Here is an 18883-nt window from a genome sequence, read left to right as displayed (position 1 = left end):
GGGACTGAAACGCGATATCCCAAGTGGGAGCCCCAGGTTGCACTCTCCTGAGCTCAGTGGCAAAGGGCAGGAGCTTCTCCAGCTCTCGCCCCTGGCGCGCTTGGAGAGAAAAGGCTTGCATTATTTATTGTTTGGGCTGGGCGCAGCCAGGCAGAACGAAGCTGCTGCAGCTGGGTAGAGCTTATTCTTGCTGTTGTCCGCTCTGGAATTGAAATCCGTTCCCGCGCGGTTTGGAAGAAAAATCTCTCCACGCTTGCTCACGGAACTTGAGATGCACGCAGGCTCTTACCAACCAAGCGTCCCCGGGAGAGGCAGTGCGCTCCGTCGCCTGGTACTCAGCAGGTCTGCGTCAGGAGCGGGCTGTTTCCTTCTTTTCAATATGGCAGCATCAGTTCCAAGTCCTGATGCAAAGGGCCGAGCAGGCTTGGCGATGTCCGCCGGCAGGCTTTTTGAGCACGCCCAGGGCGTTGGGAGAGCACCAACGGCCGGGACTCGCAACCCGGAGGCTGGGGGGCCACGGAGCGGCCTGGGTGGCCGGCGGGAGAAGAAGCGGGTGAAAACCATGGGACCAACTCTCCGCGTCTCCAACGGGAGCTCCAGGTTTTCACCGGGAACTTACCAAGTCCAAGCTTCACAACTTTGCTAGGTCAGTCTCCCTGAAGGAACAAGCTGCCGAATTGACTATGAGGAAAGGATTTCTTTCTTTCTTCTTCCTCAGCCAAATGCGTAACACCTTCCCCAGGGATTTCAGCTTGTGATGGAAACCGTTGCCTGCCGAAGTGAGGGCTGGGTTAATAGATAGCTGGGGGAGGGGGGCGTTAAGGCATTACAAGGGAGGCTGCTTAGCTGTGCGATTCCGGGGAACCCCAGGGGGTGTGAGTTCTAATCTAAGCTTTCTTTTCCTTGGCTCAGAATCAAGCCCTCGCCCCTTGCCTTGGAAGTTGGTGTGCATCAAAGCGGGGGAGGAGGGAGTTGTAAAACATTTTGGCGCGTTTTTTCTGGAGGTGGTGGTAGAGACGCTGCTGAAGTCATGGATGAGTAATCGGTGTGGGCGTTGGCGATTCCATAGATCGAATTCTCTGGGGAATACTCCATCCTTTGCCAGAGGCTTCATTCTCCAATTTTAGGAGCCAAACTGTCTTTGAAATGCCCAGCAGGAAAGTCAATACACAGATTGATTTCTCCGTGTCCCAGTAGCAGACCAAGACTTTTGCTTTTGCCCAGACCTTGTTCTGTGCTAGGCTCCGTGTTGGGGGCTGAGGAATAATAGGAGAAAAAGAAACTTTCAAGGAATCAAAAATCTGGAGGAGACTGGTTTAGAAACAAATAATTGCAGTTGCATGTAATTGCTACAGTAATAGAAGTTGTGCCTGGAGTCTCAATATTTGTTGATTGAAGGATTGAAGATGGAAAGGAACTGGGGAGGGGTGAAAGAAGGCAGCCCAAAGGAGGAAACATTTGCACAAGGTTTAGGAAGAAGAGTCAGAGGTTTCCAGGAGAACAGGATGAAATTGGAGAAGCCACTCCAGACATAGAAAACAGCTTGTGGGAAGCCAGGGAGATACAAAGAAAGGGGCTTAGTAGTAAGTCTGGAAAGGCTGCAAGGAATTGTTGGGATCTAAAGAGAGAGTGACTAGTGGATGAATTTGTACTGGTGGATACCGTGGGCATCATGGAAATCTTGTGCTTCCTATGGTGAGGTAAGGGGACTGGGGCCTTAATCATATATCCTTCTGGTAGCTAAATAGCACTGGTAACTGTGTGGAAGGAGATTGGAGGAGAGAACAGAAAGTAAATCCCTCTTTCTTTTCTCACCTATTAGCCCCAGACATACATCCAAACCTGACCATTCATTATGGAAACTGCCTTTCAAAATCATAAATCCCAAAACTAAAAATAACAGTAAATCAGTATTCTTGGTAGGATCTTCAAGGAAGGGATGGCATAGTTACAAGAAGCTTTAAAAATAGTGAGAAAAACCATCTATATTTACATATGATTTGCATATGCTATATTTTCTCTAGCCGTTTCCAGTTAAAATGTCGTTACTAACAAACATTTAAAAAATGATAACTTTTTGTAAAGGACTGATAGTGCTTTCCTGGTTCTGCTTATTTCTCCCTTATTAACTTAGCATCACTATCCTGAATTGCTTAAGGCCTCAAGATAAAACTAGGATTAGAGGGGTGACCAGAAGCAAAGCCAGTTGATAGCAGAAACAGAGCTAAGCATTGGTGATCTTTTCTTATGGCTACTGTTCTCTCTCCCCAATTCCATCTATAACTATAGCAGATTCACTCACTGAGGTTCAGGCTTGGAACAGGGCCTAAGCAACTCTATTAAAAAATTCTCTAGGTGATGAGAACCACTAATTTGAAGAATGTCATTCTTCTGAAATAACCCATTGTCAATTGTTTGTCTCAATTAAAAAAAATACAGGGCATCTAGAGAATTTGCTAGCTTCAAATTAAGCACTATTTTGAATAAAAAAACTCTAGCTTAAGAGAATAATGAAAATAGTTCTAAATGGACCAAAGGTGTTGATAGTCACCCAGAGAAGTTTACACACTCTAAGGTGGAACACTGTCATAAATGTGTGGCATGCTGGCTTTTTCCCACAGCCTTGAACTAGTGGAAAGTCAAATGGTCTAGTAGCTTATAAGACTCACTCTGGATTCAATGGCTATATTTTATAACGACAACAAATTGTTTGAGCTGAATGTGGCACTGATAGTACAGTTTGCCTGATTTCCACAGATTATTGTTCTCTAACAGGATAAATTTGATGAAATGGGTATATTTTTTTAGAAATGTCACCTGCACAATATTGTCACATAGAAAAACAAATGTAGTTCCTTTGAAATATGTGAAACATGAGCATCACTAGCCCCCAAGTATACTGCCAGCCCACGTGATAATATTGTGAGGCTCATCTCACTCAACACATTGACAAGAAAAGGAAGGCTTCTATCAGTGTCTTCCTCATAAGGAAAAAATTTAACTTCAAGTACAAGGAATGGGCTTAATAAAAGTTGCCTGTCTCTAAGTTAGTTGGGGCTCAATCTAACCCATATACACTTATTTTGGAGAGCAGATTTTAATTTTTGTTCTTTTATAGATTGGATCACTTGAAAACCACTACTTATTCAAACATAAAACCCATCCCCGAAGGTCTCGAAGGAGTGCCTTTCACATCACCAAGAGATTATCTGATGATGATCGTGTAAGTGTTGTGTATTTGTCTTCAAACCAGTAACCTGACTTATCTGCTTTCTTTATAATTGCCAACAAGAGCAAAAGCACTTTGTAAATATGATTCTTTTTTATTTTGTTCATAATTATTTATCTATAGTTTTCTTGTTATTTCCTTAGGCTTATAACTGCACATAATAATAACTGGATTGAACTGGATTGGGTTGGTTGAGTTAACTAAATTATATATATAAATACATAATATATATATAATACTAGCTCACAAGTCCAGTCTAAGAGCATAAAAGTGAATATTGAAAATCAAGTAGCAGCACTAATGAAAATGTTTGACAATAAAAATCAATCAACAGCCTTTTATTATATGCCTATTATGTACCAAGCACTTTAATATCCAATGTGGGCATGCCAAAGAAATACAATCAATGAACTTTGCTTTTAATGACATTTCAGCATAACTGAAAAAACATTGTGCCATTTCTATTTGGTTTGGTTATGTAGGAAACTAGTGTTTATCAAGGAGCTGTAATTCCATGTCTTCATGATGCAAATGTTTTCATAAGTATTGTATTGTTTAATCCAAAGTGTTGGATCTCTTTTTATCCTGGTTTATATACATATTCAATGATAAGGCAACAGCAGGAAATGGATATAGGTAAATAGTGTGGAGACAATTTGAATGTATATCTAATAGAGCTATTGATTTTTGAAGTATGTTGTTTTCAAGGTCAGCAAACATATCAATAGAAATATTGACTATATTGGGAGTATTGCAATTTATATACAAAATTTCTTTTCTCAAGAATGTGCCATCCTGGTGGAAATTTATCCTGGCTGGCCTGATATTTGTATACGTGATTTCTGTTGCCTAGGACACTCTAGAGAATATAGAAGCTTCGAGAGAGATAGAACACATCCTTTCAACTTCCCAGAAAGAAAAGTGTAAGTGACAGAAAGGTGATAGAACTGTTGAAAGTACGTGGAATTCATGAACCCTGTGGAGTAATTTGCCATTTTATTTGTTCTGCAACTGATAGAATTTTTTTAAAAAAGAGAAGGAGAGGGCAAATTATGAGAGTAAGGAATGACTGGGCCTGGGTTACCAGTGTTCAAATGTAAAAGAAGCAGCCACATCCAGACAAAGAATGCTGTGCCAGGACCACGGACAGCGACCCGCAGCCCATGCACACCCACTGCTAGCTTTTAATCAGGTTAATGGCTAGATGTGGGAGACCAAATCAGAGACCGTGAACATTACGTTAAAAGTTTCTTGTCCAGTGAAGTCTTCCCTTCGCCATCCCAAGGCAGATGGCATATTGTATGTGGGCTCTGAAAGATAGGACAACTTCCAGCACTCTGACTAGGCTTAGTCCTTAAGTAAAGCAAGAGAGAGATTTCCTTATCTGCTTAACTGCATTCTTGACATTAATGCACAAGGAAGTTAAACTGAATTCCCTTCTCATCTTCATAGGAGAAAAGTGGACAGAGTGGAGCATACCTAGCTATTATTATTATTATTTTTTGTGTGTGAGGAGGACTAGCCCTGAGCTAACATCTGATGCCAATCCTCCCCTTTTTTCTTGAGGAATATTGGTCCTGAGCTAACATCCGTGGCCATCTTCCTCTACTTTATATGGGACGCCGACACAGCATGGCTCAACAAGTGGTGCGCCTGTGCGCGCCCAAGATCCGAACCCGCGAACCCCTGGCCGCTGCAGCAGAGTGCGCGCACTTAACTGCTTGCGCCACCTGGCCGGCCCCATACCTAGCTATTATTATTACTCAAAGTATCTCACTAAAATGAACAGATGGCCCAGTTCTATTCTTTAGCTATTTCCTTAATAGTTGATTTCAGGGAGAAATCTCAAGACATAATGAAGAAGAGCTAAGAATTTACTCTCCAACATAACTTCATAAAAAAAGGAGTCTATATAATCCTATGAAAAAATGATCTTTAGAATAATTTTATTTTAGGAAAAATCATAGAAGCTTGCAGTGGAAGGTTGGACTAGATCATCTTTAATGTTCTTTCCAAATCAGAAGGATTACTTACAATTAAGTACATGATACCTATTATACACAAAATAGAAAGACACTACTAATTTGCTCTGTTCCATTTGATCTGCTCTTATAGAGATTAATATGGGATTGGGTTAATGGCATTAATCATAACACTGTTTCCAACAATTGGATGTTTATCCGATCAGATGGCAGAGTGCTTCTTCTTATATTTCATTTTTTAAAAATTGCTTTTGATTTTCATTTTATTGCTCTTTTTTTGGATGGGGATAATATTCTTTCAAATTAGTCCTCTGACATGCAGCAATAGGCTATCTTTACAAGTCCGTTAATGAAGCCTCCAACTGTAAGTGACTCTTTCCCTCAAAGATTAGTACTTGTTCCCTAGCAGCCAGCTCCAAAGACCAACTCAGATGACAGGCAGTATATTCCAAGTATTGAGGTATTTTAAGCCAAAACAATTAACTTAAAAATACAGGCACTTTAAAAATAAATTATAGTGACTAATTTCTAGCTCTCGAGTCCCTCCCAATGTTTATAACAGGTCTGCAGTATACTTTCTAATTGAAAATTCAGGACAGTCTTAGTGGATGATTTTATCCTTTAGTTGCAAATTATTTTTCAGTTTTTATTTTTGGATTTGGCTCATGAGTATTATCACATTAACAATATCCCACCACACACTGGACTATCATCATGTGTACAATAGAGAGCATATGTTTTGGGTAGGAAACAGTCATGTTGCCCAGCAAAATAAGAGCATGGTATTATCTCATAGGAACTTCCCTGGTGGTCTAATGGTTAAGATTCTGTGTTCTCACCACCATGGCCTGGGTTTGTTTCCCAGTCAGGGAACCACAGCAACTGTCTATCGATTGTCATACTGTGGCAGCTATGTGTTGCTGTGATGCTGAAAGCTACGCCACTGGTATTTCAAATACCAGCAGGGTCACCCATGGTGGACAGGTTTCAGCGGAGCTTCCAGACTAAGACAGACTAGGAAGAAGGACCCATTTCTGAAAAATTGGCCATGAAAACCCTATGAATAGCAGTGGAGCATTGTCTGACATAACACCGGAAGATGAGAGGATGGCGGAAAAAGACTGGACGGAGTTCTGCTCTGCTGTATACAGGGTCACTAGGAATTGGAATCGACTCAACGGTACTAACAACAACAAATTATCTCATAATAAACAGAACCACAAGGCAGCCCCTCGCCCTCACAGGACCTCAAGTATAATAGGATTATGCCATAAATGTGGGGCAGGTAATTTTTGTATTGTCAGATCTCTTTGCATAATACATGAGACTAAATTAATGGTAAGTGTGTATAGTCAGTAGTACTCATTCATCACCCTGGATCTGTTTCTCATATTAAATACTCTTAAATAGGAGGCTGAAGCACAGGGGAGCCAGAGTTTCAGATTTGCAAAGACACAGCACCTTTCTTGTCTTGTATAACATTTGCTATTTTTACCTTTTGTGTGTAAAGAAAGGGAAATTAAGCTGTAAGCATCCAACAGTAGTCTCTGGGATCTGTTAGCTTGTTGACTCATTTCACAAAAATGGACAAATTTTCAGCTACACAGCCCTGGAACCTCAATACAAAAATGGGTATTATGGTCCATTTGCTGGTGAAAGCTGGCTGAACTTTTACTTCCGCGGTAATCACAGTGTAAATAATTTGAGGGGATCATCACTTCACTGACTGCTTCTCCTCCCCCTAAAGGTACACTTTACTGTAATAGGGGAAATGTTTATCTCCCCAGTGGGTAATCCCTTCTTCTCACTGAGCTACCAGTTTGATCTGTAATCAAATGAGCACATTGTGGAGCTGCCTGAACTCTGATGGGGAGGGTTCTGGAGCTAGTTAGAGGGAAGATGATTACATAGAGGTGGCTATTTGACTGTTGATTTTCTTGCTATAAAACTCCTTGTAGGTGATATGGGCTGAACAACAGTATGGAAAAGAGAGAAGTAAACGTTCAGTTCGAAGAGACTCAGCACTAAATCTCTTCAATGATCCAATGTGGAATCAGCAGTGGTACTTGGTAAGCACCAACCCAAGGACTTGTAGGACCTGGGTTATTTATTTTGTTGCATTTCCACAATAGATTTTTTTTTTTTAATGATGGACGATTCAGCAGAGGGCTATGTTACCTGGAGACTGGACTGATGGGACCTTCCATGATCTGGATCTTCTGTTTTACTAGGTGAGAGTGTCTAAACACAGATCTTTAGCTGCTATGAGAGGAGAGGTTGTTGCCTTTTTGTCTTCTTAAGCTTGTCTGGAGTAAGTGCAGAAGAATCATGTCTTGCAAGTTAGGCATTCCAAAACAGTACTCATGGCAAAAATCACGTTTGGTCAAAGTTACTCTTGAGAACCCTTTAAATCACCCAAAAAGTACAGTGAACATGACTGAGTATATACAGTCCTGAGTGGCAATTCCTATATGAATACAGGTGAGAATACAGGTGAGGCTAAAGGAAGAAACACAAGGAAGGGCAAAAAATATCTATTTGCAGATATCTAGACTTTCAGACCATTCTACCTTTAAAATACTAAATCCTTATTGGTATGTGGGTGTTGAGTGGAGAAATTGTTCAGGATTTTTGGGGAGATGGGAACATGGGACATCAAATAAAGCTTTGGTAGATGAGAAGCTTTAGCATATCATTATAAATGAAAGAAACTTGGACAAACTTCTTCTTTGAAGCCAAAAGATTTAAAGAGAAGGGGCACAGGGTGATTCATCCTTTCGTGTGATTTTCCATTGGAACAATTGGGGAAAGAGCCACACTCTGATGATTCACTTGGCCCTCAACTTTGTTTTTCATTTCATCTAATTGCCTTCTTCTAAAGAGTAGAGTAACCCCAGGAAAAAGAAAGATGGCTCTCCAGACTGGAGCTTCAGTTCTCTTTTCGCAGCAAGCAAATCATGATTTTACCAATGCTTCTTTGTTTTTCTTTACCAGCAAGATACTAGGATGACCGCAGCCCTGCCCAAGTTGGATCTCCATGTGATACCTGTTTGGCAAAAAGGCATCACAGGCAAAGGGGTTGTTATCACTGTACTGGATGATGGCCTGGAGTGGAATCACACAGACATCTATGACAATTATGTGAGTCTGGGCCCTCCCGTGACTGCAACTTAGGTGCTGTCTACACAGACACACAGTTAGGGCTTTTCTTCCCTCAAGTGGGAGGCTGCTCTGATGTCAGCCCCAGGAACGATGGGCCAAGGTTTTGCCATTCCCCTCAGTCTCCTGCCAGACCATGTGAACTTTTTTTTGTATCAGTGGGTTTGAAAGAATTCAGTGGAGCCAAGGATTGTACAAAACCATGTGTTTTGGGGGTGGGGGAAGCACCTACACCAACTAAATTGCTAAAAGCCATTCAGACTCTATGCCACTCAATATTTGGGGCATTAAAACAATCAAATCTAGCCTGATGTCTGGGATCATTTTCGCAGACTTCCTCCTCACATCCCTTATGGGTCATTATCTCTGACATTGTGAAATTATGTGAATATGATTCCTTCCATGCAAAATCAAAGTGTACATTACACAGTGCAAAAATGACAAGAAAAGGAAATAAAAGTTTACTAGAAATGGAAAATAAGTAAATGAAAACTATTTCCTTCAATGTTTATGAAGCTCTCCATAATACCTTAGGACTTTAGATCAATGTTTCATCTTTAAGATTGTCCCTGTCTTTCTCTCATCCTTTCCACTCATCCAACATTCCCCAGCTAAAGAGCAAAGGAAAAGAGAAGGAAAAAAAGAGATGAAAAAAGTTAGTAGAAAGTAGAAATATTGAAAGATATGGAAAATATAGAAAAGTAGCAGTGTTGGTGATAGAATTCCTATGTGGGAGATGTTTAAGTGTAGCAGTCTGGTTGGAAAAGGGGGTGGGACCTGGAAGCTTGTCTTAAATTTCAAGCGTACTCCCTTTAATTTTAAATTACATGTTTATTTAGTGTAACTGGGGAGGCTGAAGGAGATATTGTGGACCTGAGCCCCACCCCACAGCCACCTCTTTGTACCTATATTCACAAGAGAGATGAATGTCAAAGTGTCGCTAACTAGCTCTGTAGCTTGGTTAGGTCATTCAACTTCTCTGGGCCTCAATTTTCTTATTTGAAAAATGAGGTGATTGAACTAAGTAAACTCTGATTCCTTCTGGTTCTAATATCCTATGAGACTCTATGAGCTCTAAGTTTGGTAACATTTACTGAGAATTGGATGCTGGCTCGCTTTTCTGTGTACCTCATCTCTGCTTGGTTTACGGGTATAATAAATGATCAGTGAATGGGCCAGAAACTCTGAAATGAAGACTTTTGAGCTATCAGCCAGGAAGGGAATAGGATAGGGGTTGAAGGCTTGGGAAGTGCTGCTGTTTTTTTATGATGCTACAGTATTATTTTTGTTCTCTTTTTAGGATCCAGAGGCTAGCTATGATTTTAACGATAATGACCATGATCCATTTCCCAGATATGATCCCACAAATGAGAACAAGTGAGTAAATGTGGATTTGTGGGAGAAATAAGTACTTTAAAATGCTTTTATCTTATTTGAGAAAGTTATACTGTAAATATGATCCACATTTCATTTCTCAGAAAATGTTTATGCACACCATCCATACCACAATATTTTGTTGCTTTTAAAACAGAAACCAAAGCTTCTGTTTTTATTTTCCTTTTGGCTTATAGAACCATAGTTCAATTAGACTTTCTTCTTATATTATTAAATGTTCCCCTCAAATGTTACTGAATAGTTACAGCTTTAGAAAGAATGTTTGGGACACAAAAAGTAAAAACCTTGAGGCCATCCCCACTGCCTGAAATTCCTCTAAGAATCTTTTACTATTAGCAACATGCTTGATATTAGTCATGAAAAGAAATATAGATGACCAAAATAACAAATCCCCAGGACTTCCTGTGGTGGCCACAACCATGCTCACTAGTTCCCTTAGAAGAGCATGGCCAGACCCCAGACAAGAGAAATGCACCTTGAGGCCTGGCCCTCATCCAACACAGTCTCTGGGGCATTGGACTAGTTCATAGCCTGCTCCAGAGTTCTTGCTGGGTATTTTAAGCTAAAGGGAAGAGAAAGAGAATATCTTCCAACTCCTAAATTAACTCTCCATAGCAGCTATAGGGTGATGAGGAAGGCCAAGAGCGAGACCTGCCGAAGCAAGAGGCCAAATAAAGACCCAGAGGCAAGAGATTTTTTAATCTTCTTTCCTAGCCCCAGAGAAACTTCGCCTTCTACACATGTGGCCTCAAGTGTGCATGCCCATGTGAGAACTCATCTTTGTGCATAATGGTCTCTCTGACAGACTCCAGGGAGACATTCATGCTTTCTTCTCTTCGTTTTTTCCACCCAGAAGAGACTTACACCAAAATAGATCAAAGCCAAGGCAAAATTAGGGTTTGCTGCTATAAGTGGGGATGGAAAGAGCAAGCAATGAAAGCTCTGTGTGGATGCCACATAAAGTGCTTCCCTTTTCCTTCATATTGCTTTCTCTCTCTTGGACTATTACCCCACTTGGGTCAATCAAGTTCTCTCTCTCTCTCTGTCTCTCTCTTTTTCCCCCTCTCTCACTTTCTCTCTCCCTTTCTCCCTTATTTTCTCTCAGAAGTCCCATGTGGCTTGTGCAGTAATATCGACCTAAAGTTGTTTCTTTGGATGGTCCCCCCCAGAAGGCCAACAAACTCCAGGAAGGAAGGCTGGGGCCCATGGATTTGGCCTCAACTTCTGGGTTTATATTTCTTCCATTCTCTTCTTCTAGGGTTATTTCTTAAAGGGGTTAACCGCAAACACTCTCTAGAGATTAGAACATTCTAGTAACACTATAACAGGAACCATGAAGAGGCACCCTTGGAAGAAAGTGGGATGTCTTAGAAACTTACAGCAGGGCCCCCAGACAAACTTTCAGCCATATTTCCGAGTCAGGGCAGTGCAGGACCAGGAGGACCATCTGCTCTTTTGGAGCACGACCCCGCAGTGTTAGCCTGGCTGGTAGTCATGGTTTTGCAGATTACCAGTATAGATGGTGACCTTGAGGAAATCACTTACCTCTCTCTGCCTCTATTTTTTATTTTGTCTCCTAAAATGTGTGACAAGGCACCTGCTCCCTACACTCGTAAGAGGAACTTCCTAAGAAAATGGGCAATAAGTGCTTGGAAGAAAGGAGCACCTTTCTTAGAATGAAGTAAAAGAGACAACTCTCATTCCACCCCCTTGGTCAAGACTAAGAGGGAAATCTGCTCCAAGCCACATGGGGCAGCTGAGGAAACTGTTAGCTGGATACGTCAGCCTCCTTCCTAGGCAGTATACCCTGGGTCTGGCCCCAGGATCCAATGTGAGTGATAATTTGTGTGGTGGCTACATGATAGGGGAATATTTGGTGAAATAATATTCTCTAGAGTTTCTCTACTCATGATAAGGGGGACTCAGATTTTCCTCTTTCTTTCCCCAAAAAAGGGGAATCTAACATCACAGTATTTATAATAGCCAAATTTCCCCCAACTCATGGAGCTCCAAAGGCCTCTAGGAAGCGGCCCATGTAATGATACTTATTTTGGATCTGAAAACTTTGAGCTTCCAGAACATAGTCTGCCATGTATCTTCCACATAGCATAGAGTTAGTGTGGTATAGCCCAACAGTTAAGAGTACGGACTTTGCAGCTAGATTTAGATCAAACATTAGATCTGCCACACGATAGTTGAGTGACCTTGAGCAACTCATTTAACTTCTTTGTGCCTCAGTTTTATCATCTATTAAAAAAGGATAATAATAGTATCTACTTCATTGGATTATTATGATTAAATGAGTTTATATGTGTAATTGGCTTGGATAGTGACCGGTACCTAGAAAAAGTTGTGTTTGTTATGATGATGATGATGACCATGATGACACTAATGACAATGATGATGATCAAGGCTTCTCATTTAGCAACTAAAGTAGACCTCCTTTCAGTGAGAAATCAGCATGACAAGAATATCATCTGATAGGAGCAGAAGCAGAGACAAGTCAGTTTTCTAAGCCAATTCAGAATCTGCTATTTGAAAATTACACAATAAGCAACATCTCTCAGGGTCTTCTTAACTGTAAACCAAAAAGGTAGCATCCCTATTATTCATCAAAAGGTATAATAAAAAATACAGGGGCCGGCCCTGTGGCTGGGCAATTAAGTGCACGCGCTCCGCTACTGGCAGCCCGGGTTCGGATCCCGGGCCTGCACCGAGGCACTGCTTGTCCGGCCATGCTGAGGCTGCGTCCCACATACAGCAACTAGAAGGATGTGTAACTATGACATACAGCTATCTACTGAGGCTTTGGGGAGAAAAGGGGAGAAAAAGGGGGAGGATTGGCAATAGATGTTAGCTCAGGGCCGGTCTTCCTCAGCAAAAGGAGGAGGATTGGCATGGATGTTAGCTCAGGGCTGATCTTCCTCACATACACACACACAAAAAATACAGTTACCCTTTTAGCATGTTGTCAGAAATAAATCCCTTAGATTTGGAAAATGAATGGCCCCATTTTATCTTGGCCTTTATTGCAGTTAGAGAACTACTATCTCCCAAGTCCAAAGGGATTATCTCTCCAAACTATCTGTGTTGCTGCTGTTCTTTATTACTATGTAAATGAGATTAATAGAAGCTGCATTTGAATCTCCTCTGCAAATCAAAAGAGGAATCACTAAACAATAAAATCTTAAAAGTGCAGGTAACTCTTACTATTAAGCTGGCATGAATCTGTATTTAATATTTCAACACCAATTACAGATTATTTTTCTAGTTAAATAACATGTGTGACAAGGTATTTTAACCAGTATAATAGTAGTCTTTAAACTATCTTGTGCAATAATTTTTGAAAAATCAGTTTGTTTAAACTCTACTTACTACCATTGTTCTAAGCTAATAGAGGGTTCTTTTACCTCAGCGCCTGACTTAAGGAAAGAAAAAAAGCTGCAGGTCTATAAAGAATGACATAGAACAACTTCAATAAGGTCTTCCCTTTTTCTCAAGGTATGGAGGTGGGAAGTGAGGATAAGAGGAGGGAAAACTATCAACCCCTCTTTGTACCATGATCCCATCGCACCTCCCAAGACAATAGTCCTCAGTATGTAATAGAGATAAATAATAGGTGGTGTGACATTGCATCATTTTTAGGACAAACGTACAAGCTGGGGATGTTTGCCAACGGGTTGATTCTGTTGGCTCTGCTGGAGACTTAGCTATCCTGGGCCCTGTTTCTCATCCTGTATAAAGAAATACAGGTGGTGGTGACTTTTGGGAGAACATTTCCCAGAGGATGACAACTGAATTTCTAAAAAGGCAAAGAGGGGTAATCCATCAAAGAAGCATAAAGTCCTTTCTATGTGTTCAACGTGCAAACATTTCTCAGAGAATGGGTGTGTTGGTCAGGATAGCTTCAGTTGTGAGTGAGAGATCCTAACTCAGAGATTAAGTAAAATGGGGATTAAAAAAAAAAAAATCACCTACGGGATGCTTTAGCTTAAGGCATTGCAAGATCCAGGAACTCAAATAATATGCCATCAGGGCACCACCATTCTCTCCATCTCCTAATGCTTCTTGCCTCCATTTAGCTTCATTCTCAAGAGAATCTTGCCTGGCAGAAAGATCCACATGGCTCATATGGAACTTAAAGCTCAAGATTTTGGAGAAAGAATGTAATTCTATTCCCCAGAATCTGTATAAATCCTTGAAAGCTGTCTGGGAGGAGGAGCCTCGAGATAGAGAGAATCACAAGGAGTGAGGAAGGGCCACTTCCCAAAAGGGGAAAATGGTAGGAAACAAGAAAGAAGCAGATGTCTGCTGTGTTAGTGAAGACCTTGAATTAAAGAAAATTATATACTGTTCTGATCTAGGATTCCTATCCGGTATTAACAAGAAAAAGAAGAAACATCATTTAGTGGAAGAAAACCAGGAAATCATCTTTGGTACTTTAGGAAAAAAAGATAAGTGAAAAACAGAATTATTTTGAAGGGCCCAGTGAACTTAGGATTTTTATGTTCCATGCTGGGCTAAATTAACAGATGTCTAGTGCGGCAGTGTCTAAAAGTCACTGGCTGACAGAGCTGCTCAGAGCTAACCCTTCCTCTCTTTTCCTCTCTGTCAGCCTGTCTGGCCAATGGCTCCTCCAAGGCACCAACAGCCTTCACACTGCCCCTAGGTGCTTCCACAATGGAATAACGTCGTGAAATAAATTCACATTACAGTTCTCTTGACTTATTGGCCCTCCTGAGTTCAGAGGGGTGGCGGGAAAAGACAATTACTATCCCCAGAATTTCAGAATTCATGCTTTAATGGTGGACTTTGGTATGTTTTAGGGATGAATTTGTTCTCCTAAATGCTCTGAAATCATAAATTACTCCCTTTGTCTGATTGTAAAACCAGTCTTGTTCAGGCCTCTGGCCCCAGTCAGAGTTGCAGGAGCACCTTGGTTTCCCAATTAGCCTGTAGTGTCTTGTTAAAATCTCAAACTCCTCTTGGTACCAGAAAACCCTCAGATGTTTTAGTTTGGTGTATGGTTAGAAGAGGGGAGGAGGGCTTGAGAGGGGACTCTGTTCTATCATATCCTACCAGGGCTGGCCCGGGATAACCTAATCCAAGGAAGTCACTAGCGGGGGAAGTGGGGAGCTACTTCATCACCAAAAAGTATGATACAGAAGCCATTTCTTTGAAAATGTTGCTGAAAGTGTCAGATTTGCTCATAATAGTATCCATAGCTAACACTTCTGGGTTCTTACTATGTACCGGCCACTGTTCTAAGTGCTCTACATACAATATCTCATGTGATGCCACAACCCTTTGAGGACAAGTAAGTTCCCCAAGATCACGCCACTAGTTGGTGGCAGAAGCTACAATTTGAACTCACATACTCCGGCTCCAGGACCTACATCTGATACCTGTACTTCCTCTAACACGGATGGGAAGAAAGCTACAACAAGGCTGAAAAAAAGTTAATATATTCATGTACCATGGATTCATGTGCAAAACGAATTTTTGTCCTCATTTATATTTTATAATTCCTATTTTTTTAATCCTCAGACATGGGACCAGATGTGCAGGAGAAATTGCCATGCAAGCAAATAATCACAAGTGCGGGGTTGGAGTTGCATACAATTCCAAAGTCGGAGGTAAAGCAGAGGGCTGTTCCTGTAGTTTTTCACTTTGAGTCTTGCATCACCTGGTATAAATGAGGTGGGGAGGGCGACTTACAACAATCAGAGGAAGAAATGAACTCCATGTAAAATTTGCAACAGGACTTGAGTGTGATTTGCAAGCAAATCAATGGATCTGGATTCCTAGAAAAATGATAGCTGAATATAGCCTATACGTCTTGTGGGGGAAAAAAGTGGAAACATTGAATAGTTTTTGAACCAAGTCTAATTTTCTCTGTGTTCTCATTTAGACAGATTTGCTATTGAGTGCTTACTAAGGGAACAAAAGGAGGAGGTAAATGTAGGCAAAGACCTTCTCTACGTCTCAATTCTGTAGTTCTTCATTTCAGAGCAAAGAATAGTTTTTAAAAATAAAACATATTTGTTATATTAAGAAGCTAAAGATTGTCTCTGATAGCAAGAATTCAGAATCTCTAGTTCTTTCAGTCAGCGTCTTTATGGGGAAACATATGTAAGTTCCATCAGGGCAATTTAATAATGGAACCCTTTACAAGAGTTAAAGGAAACCAACCAGGGGCTAACTAGTGTAGGCAGATGTTACCACCTTTAGGCCTAAAGGAGCAGGGGGAAGGAGAGGTCAGTAGAAACCAGAGAGAGAAAGCTGTGGCCATTGGAGAGAACCACTGAATAGGAGCCATGGCCTGAGTACCACAACAGAGCTATTTCCAGGCAAGGAGGATCCAGGGGAATGAATACCTCACTTTTCTCTCATCCCCCAACCTCCTGCTGCTGTCTTCAGTTGGCTGAAACCAATGGAAAGGCAAGAGAACCCACTGGCACAGTCCATGTTCCTGTGAGAAGGTGGAGAGCGGATCTGCAGGGATTCACAGACAATATAATAATTGTCTCTCCTCTTTACATTATCCCTACCTCAGGCTTTCACGGTTATGCTATAAACTTAGAGTTTCGTTTGTTTTCAAAAACTATAACCACAAGAAAGATCAATTGTAGAACGTGTCAATGACAGTAAAACTCCTTTAAACTCTACAGAAGTATACCTTGAGTTTGGTTATGTATTCCTTTTTAGAAATCAAACAAATATACATCCTGGCATAGACAATGTATCTCTTACTAATACAGCTCACTTAGATTTTAAATGTTATTCCTAATTCCTTTGATACTAGCTTCGTCAAAGTGCCATGTTAATTTAAAGAAAATGAAGGCAGAAGCACAAATTATGTAATTACCTAGAAAAGAAATCACTTTTTAAGTCAAGATGAATTGAGTAGCTATAGTTTATGAGAGAATCATCTGATCCCCTCCTTGTCTAGGGGAGGAATCAGAAGCAAGATTGTCAAGGTAACAGTTTGTGGCAAGATAGCACTAAGTCACAAGACTTCTAATTCCAAGTCTACTGATTTTTTTTATTATTCCACCCTTTGATGGTCTAGCCCCAAATGCATTTTTTAAATAATACTTTTCATTTATTAGGCACCTACTGTATGTCCATCACTTACCCAACAACACATTATAGGATGTGCATCCTGGAAGTTAACAGGATGGATTTGGATGTCAGATTTACGGAATTCAAGTCCCAGCTCCCCAATTTCAAGCTGTGTGGCCTTGGGCAAGTCACTGTTCCTCTCTGGCCTCAATCTCTCCACCTGTAAAATGGGAAGAATTACAGCACCCACCTCAAATGGTTATTGTAAGGATAGATGAGTTCATATGTGTAAGGCCTGCAGAATGGTAGCTGCATATAGTATATCCTCAATGCATGTGAGCTGTTATCATCCCCATTTTACAGTTGAAGAAACTGAGGCACAGAGAGGTTAACTGGCTTGCCCGAGATCACAGAGCTAGTCAGTAGAAGAGCTGGGATTTTATTTTCCCAAATGCATTTTGAAACAATTTTTTTTATAAATATGACTTTCACTAATCATGTCAATTACATTTCTTTTACCTATGCTCCATAATAAAAAATGGTGTGAAAATCTCAGGCTGTGCACTCCATTGCATTTTCAGCCTGAAGCTGGGAAAAACCAGGTAGCTGCCTGTATCTGTCTAACTTGCTTTTGCCTTCCTGGCTCTTCAATACATGAGTCTGATGATGGGTGACAGCCTGTTGGAAAGCACAAAGAGCTACCACATCTGCCTTCTCCAGATGAAAAATGATTCCCCCTCAGGAGTGAAATCCATGGCAATGATTTCATCCTTGAGATTATTTAGAAGAAAAGGAAGCATGTTCCTTGAAAATGTTTCTTAGCAAATACATAATAGAATGGCCTCTGGGTTATTTTTAATCGTGCTTAGAAACAAGAGTTCTTTCCTTATTTTTTAGTTTTCTATTGTGGGTAGATCTTTTCAAGCTGCTTGGTTTCCCGTACAGAGTCCATTGTGTGGCAGAGGCTGGGCCACAACCGTTCGTGGCATAGTCATGAGCCCAAGTGTCGAGGGATGGCTGTTTGATACCTCTTTCTGAAAGCTATCTTGTTGTTTTCAGGTTATTGGAGTAGTGGAGGGAAGGGAGACATTCTGTAATCGACAGCAACCATGGCCACTGCACGGTGCATATAGTTATCTCTAAAGGGCAGATAAGAAAGCTTATGGAGGCAGTGACTTGTATCTTCTTTCTGTGCTGTTAGCAACTGAGTTACAGGCATTTAGGACATCCAGTGGTTACCCTGTTTTCAACTCTTTTGAGAGTCCTTTAAAAAAATGATAAAAAGCATTGTGCCATTTTACATGTACAGGCTGACATCAACTTATGTATTGGTTCATTTGTTTTGCTGTTCAGGCATAAGAATGTTGGATGGCATTGTGACCGATGCTATTGAAGCCAGTTCAATTGGATTCAATCCCGGACACGTGGATATTTACAGTGCGAGCTGGGGCCCAAATGATGATGGGAAAACTGTGGAGGGGCCTGGCCGACTAGCTCAGAAGGCTTTTGAATATGGTGTCAAACAGGTGAGATGCTTAACATAGACCCACCTACAATGAAACCTGACCATTTGGAAAAGAGGAGAAGGGAATTAATTTATATGAAAAGAAATGGTTGTGGATTTCTTGTCATTGCTTACAATTTGAAACACATTTAGAGAGCCAAATCATTCTTCAGAGGGATGGAAGTTAAGGGTTAAGAGAGTTTTCTCCATTTGGGTCTGACATTCAACAGAGTATTTATTTAAAAAATACTCTGGATATGCCCTTTCTCATATTCCTACTGCTTTTGGATTTTTTCACTAGGTAAATTACTACCCAGACTTCTTTGAAATGCTCTGAAAATGCATCCTTAGATACATCCTTAAATACAGCAATGTGCTACTTCCCGCTCTGCATGCGCCTAGAGAATTGCGCCTTGGTTGTGTTGCTCTGTCACTTGGGTTTACTGTATTCTTGCCAGGATTCTAAGGCCTTGTTCTGCACAGGATAAAACAAAAGTAGAAACTTCTGAGAGCACAAATTGAAAAACCATAGAAAGAGTAGCCTTGACG

At 40.9% G+C, this 18883-nt stretch overlaps 1 protein-coding gene across 2 annotated transcripts in view; it reads left to right on the top strand.

Annotated features, from left to right (window-relative positions):
- PCSK1 (proprotein convertase subtilisin/kexin type 1) overlaps positions 1-18883 on the top strand; it is a 44221-nt gene that overhangs the window by 434 nt on the left and 24904 nt on the right. For both annotated transcript variants that reach the window (XM_058533827.1, XM_058533733.1), the window contains exons 2-7: positions 3119-3223; positions 7170-7280; positions 8206-8352; positions 9671-9747; positions 15313-15401; positions 18184-18356. In XM_058533827.1, coding sequence (XP_058389810.1) covers positions 3119-3223; positions 7170-7280; positions 8206-8352; positions 9671-9747; positions 15313-15401; positions 18184-18356 — 702 coding nt within the window. The remainder of the gene's footprint in view (positions 1-3118; positions 3224-7169; positions 7281-8205; positions 8353-9670; positions 9748-15312; positions 15402-18183; positions 18357-18883) is intronic.

Source organism: Diceros bicornis, chromosome 1, assembly GCF_020826845.1.
Source record: "Diceros bicornis minor isolate mBicDic1 chromosome 1, mDicBic1.mat.cur, whole genome shotgun sequence".
In the NCBI taxonomy this organism is placed as follows: Eukaryota; Metazoa; Chordata; class Mammalia; order Perissodactyla; family Rhinocerotidae; genus Diceros; species Diceros bicornis.
This window is presented reverse-complemented; position numbering and strand designations above follow the sequence as displayed.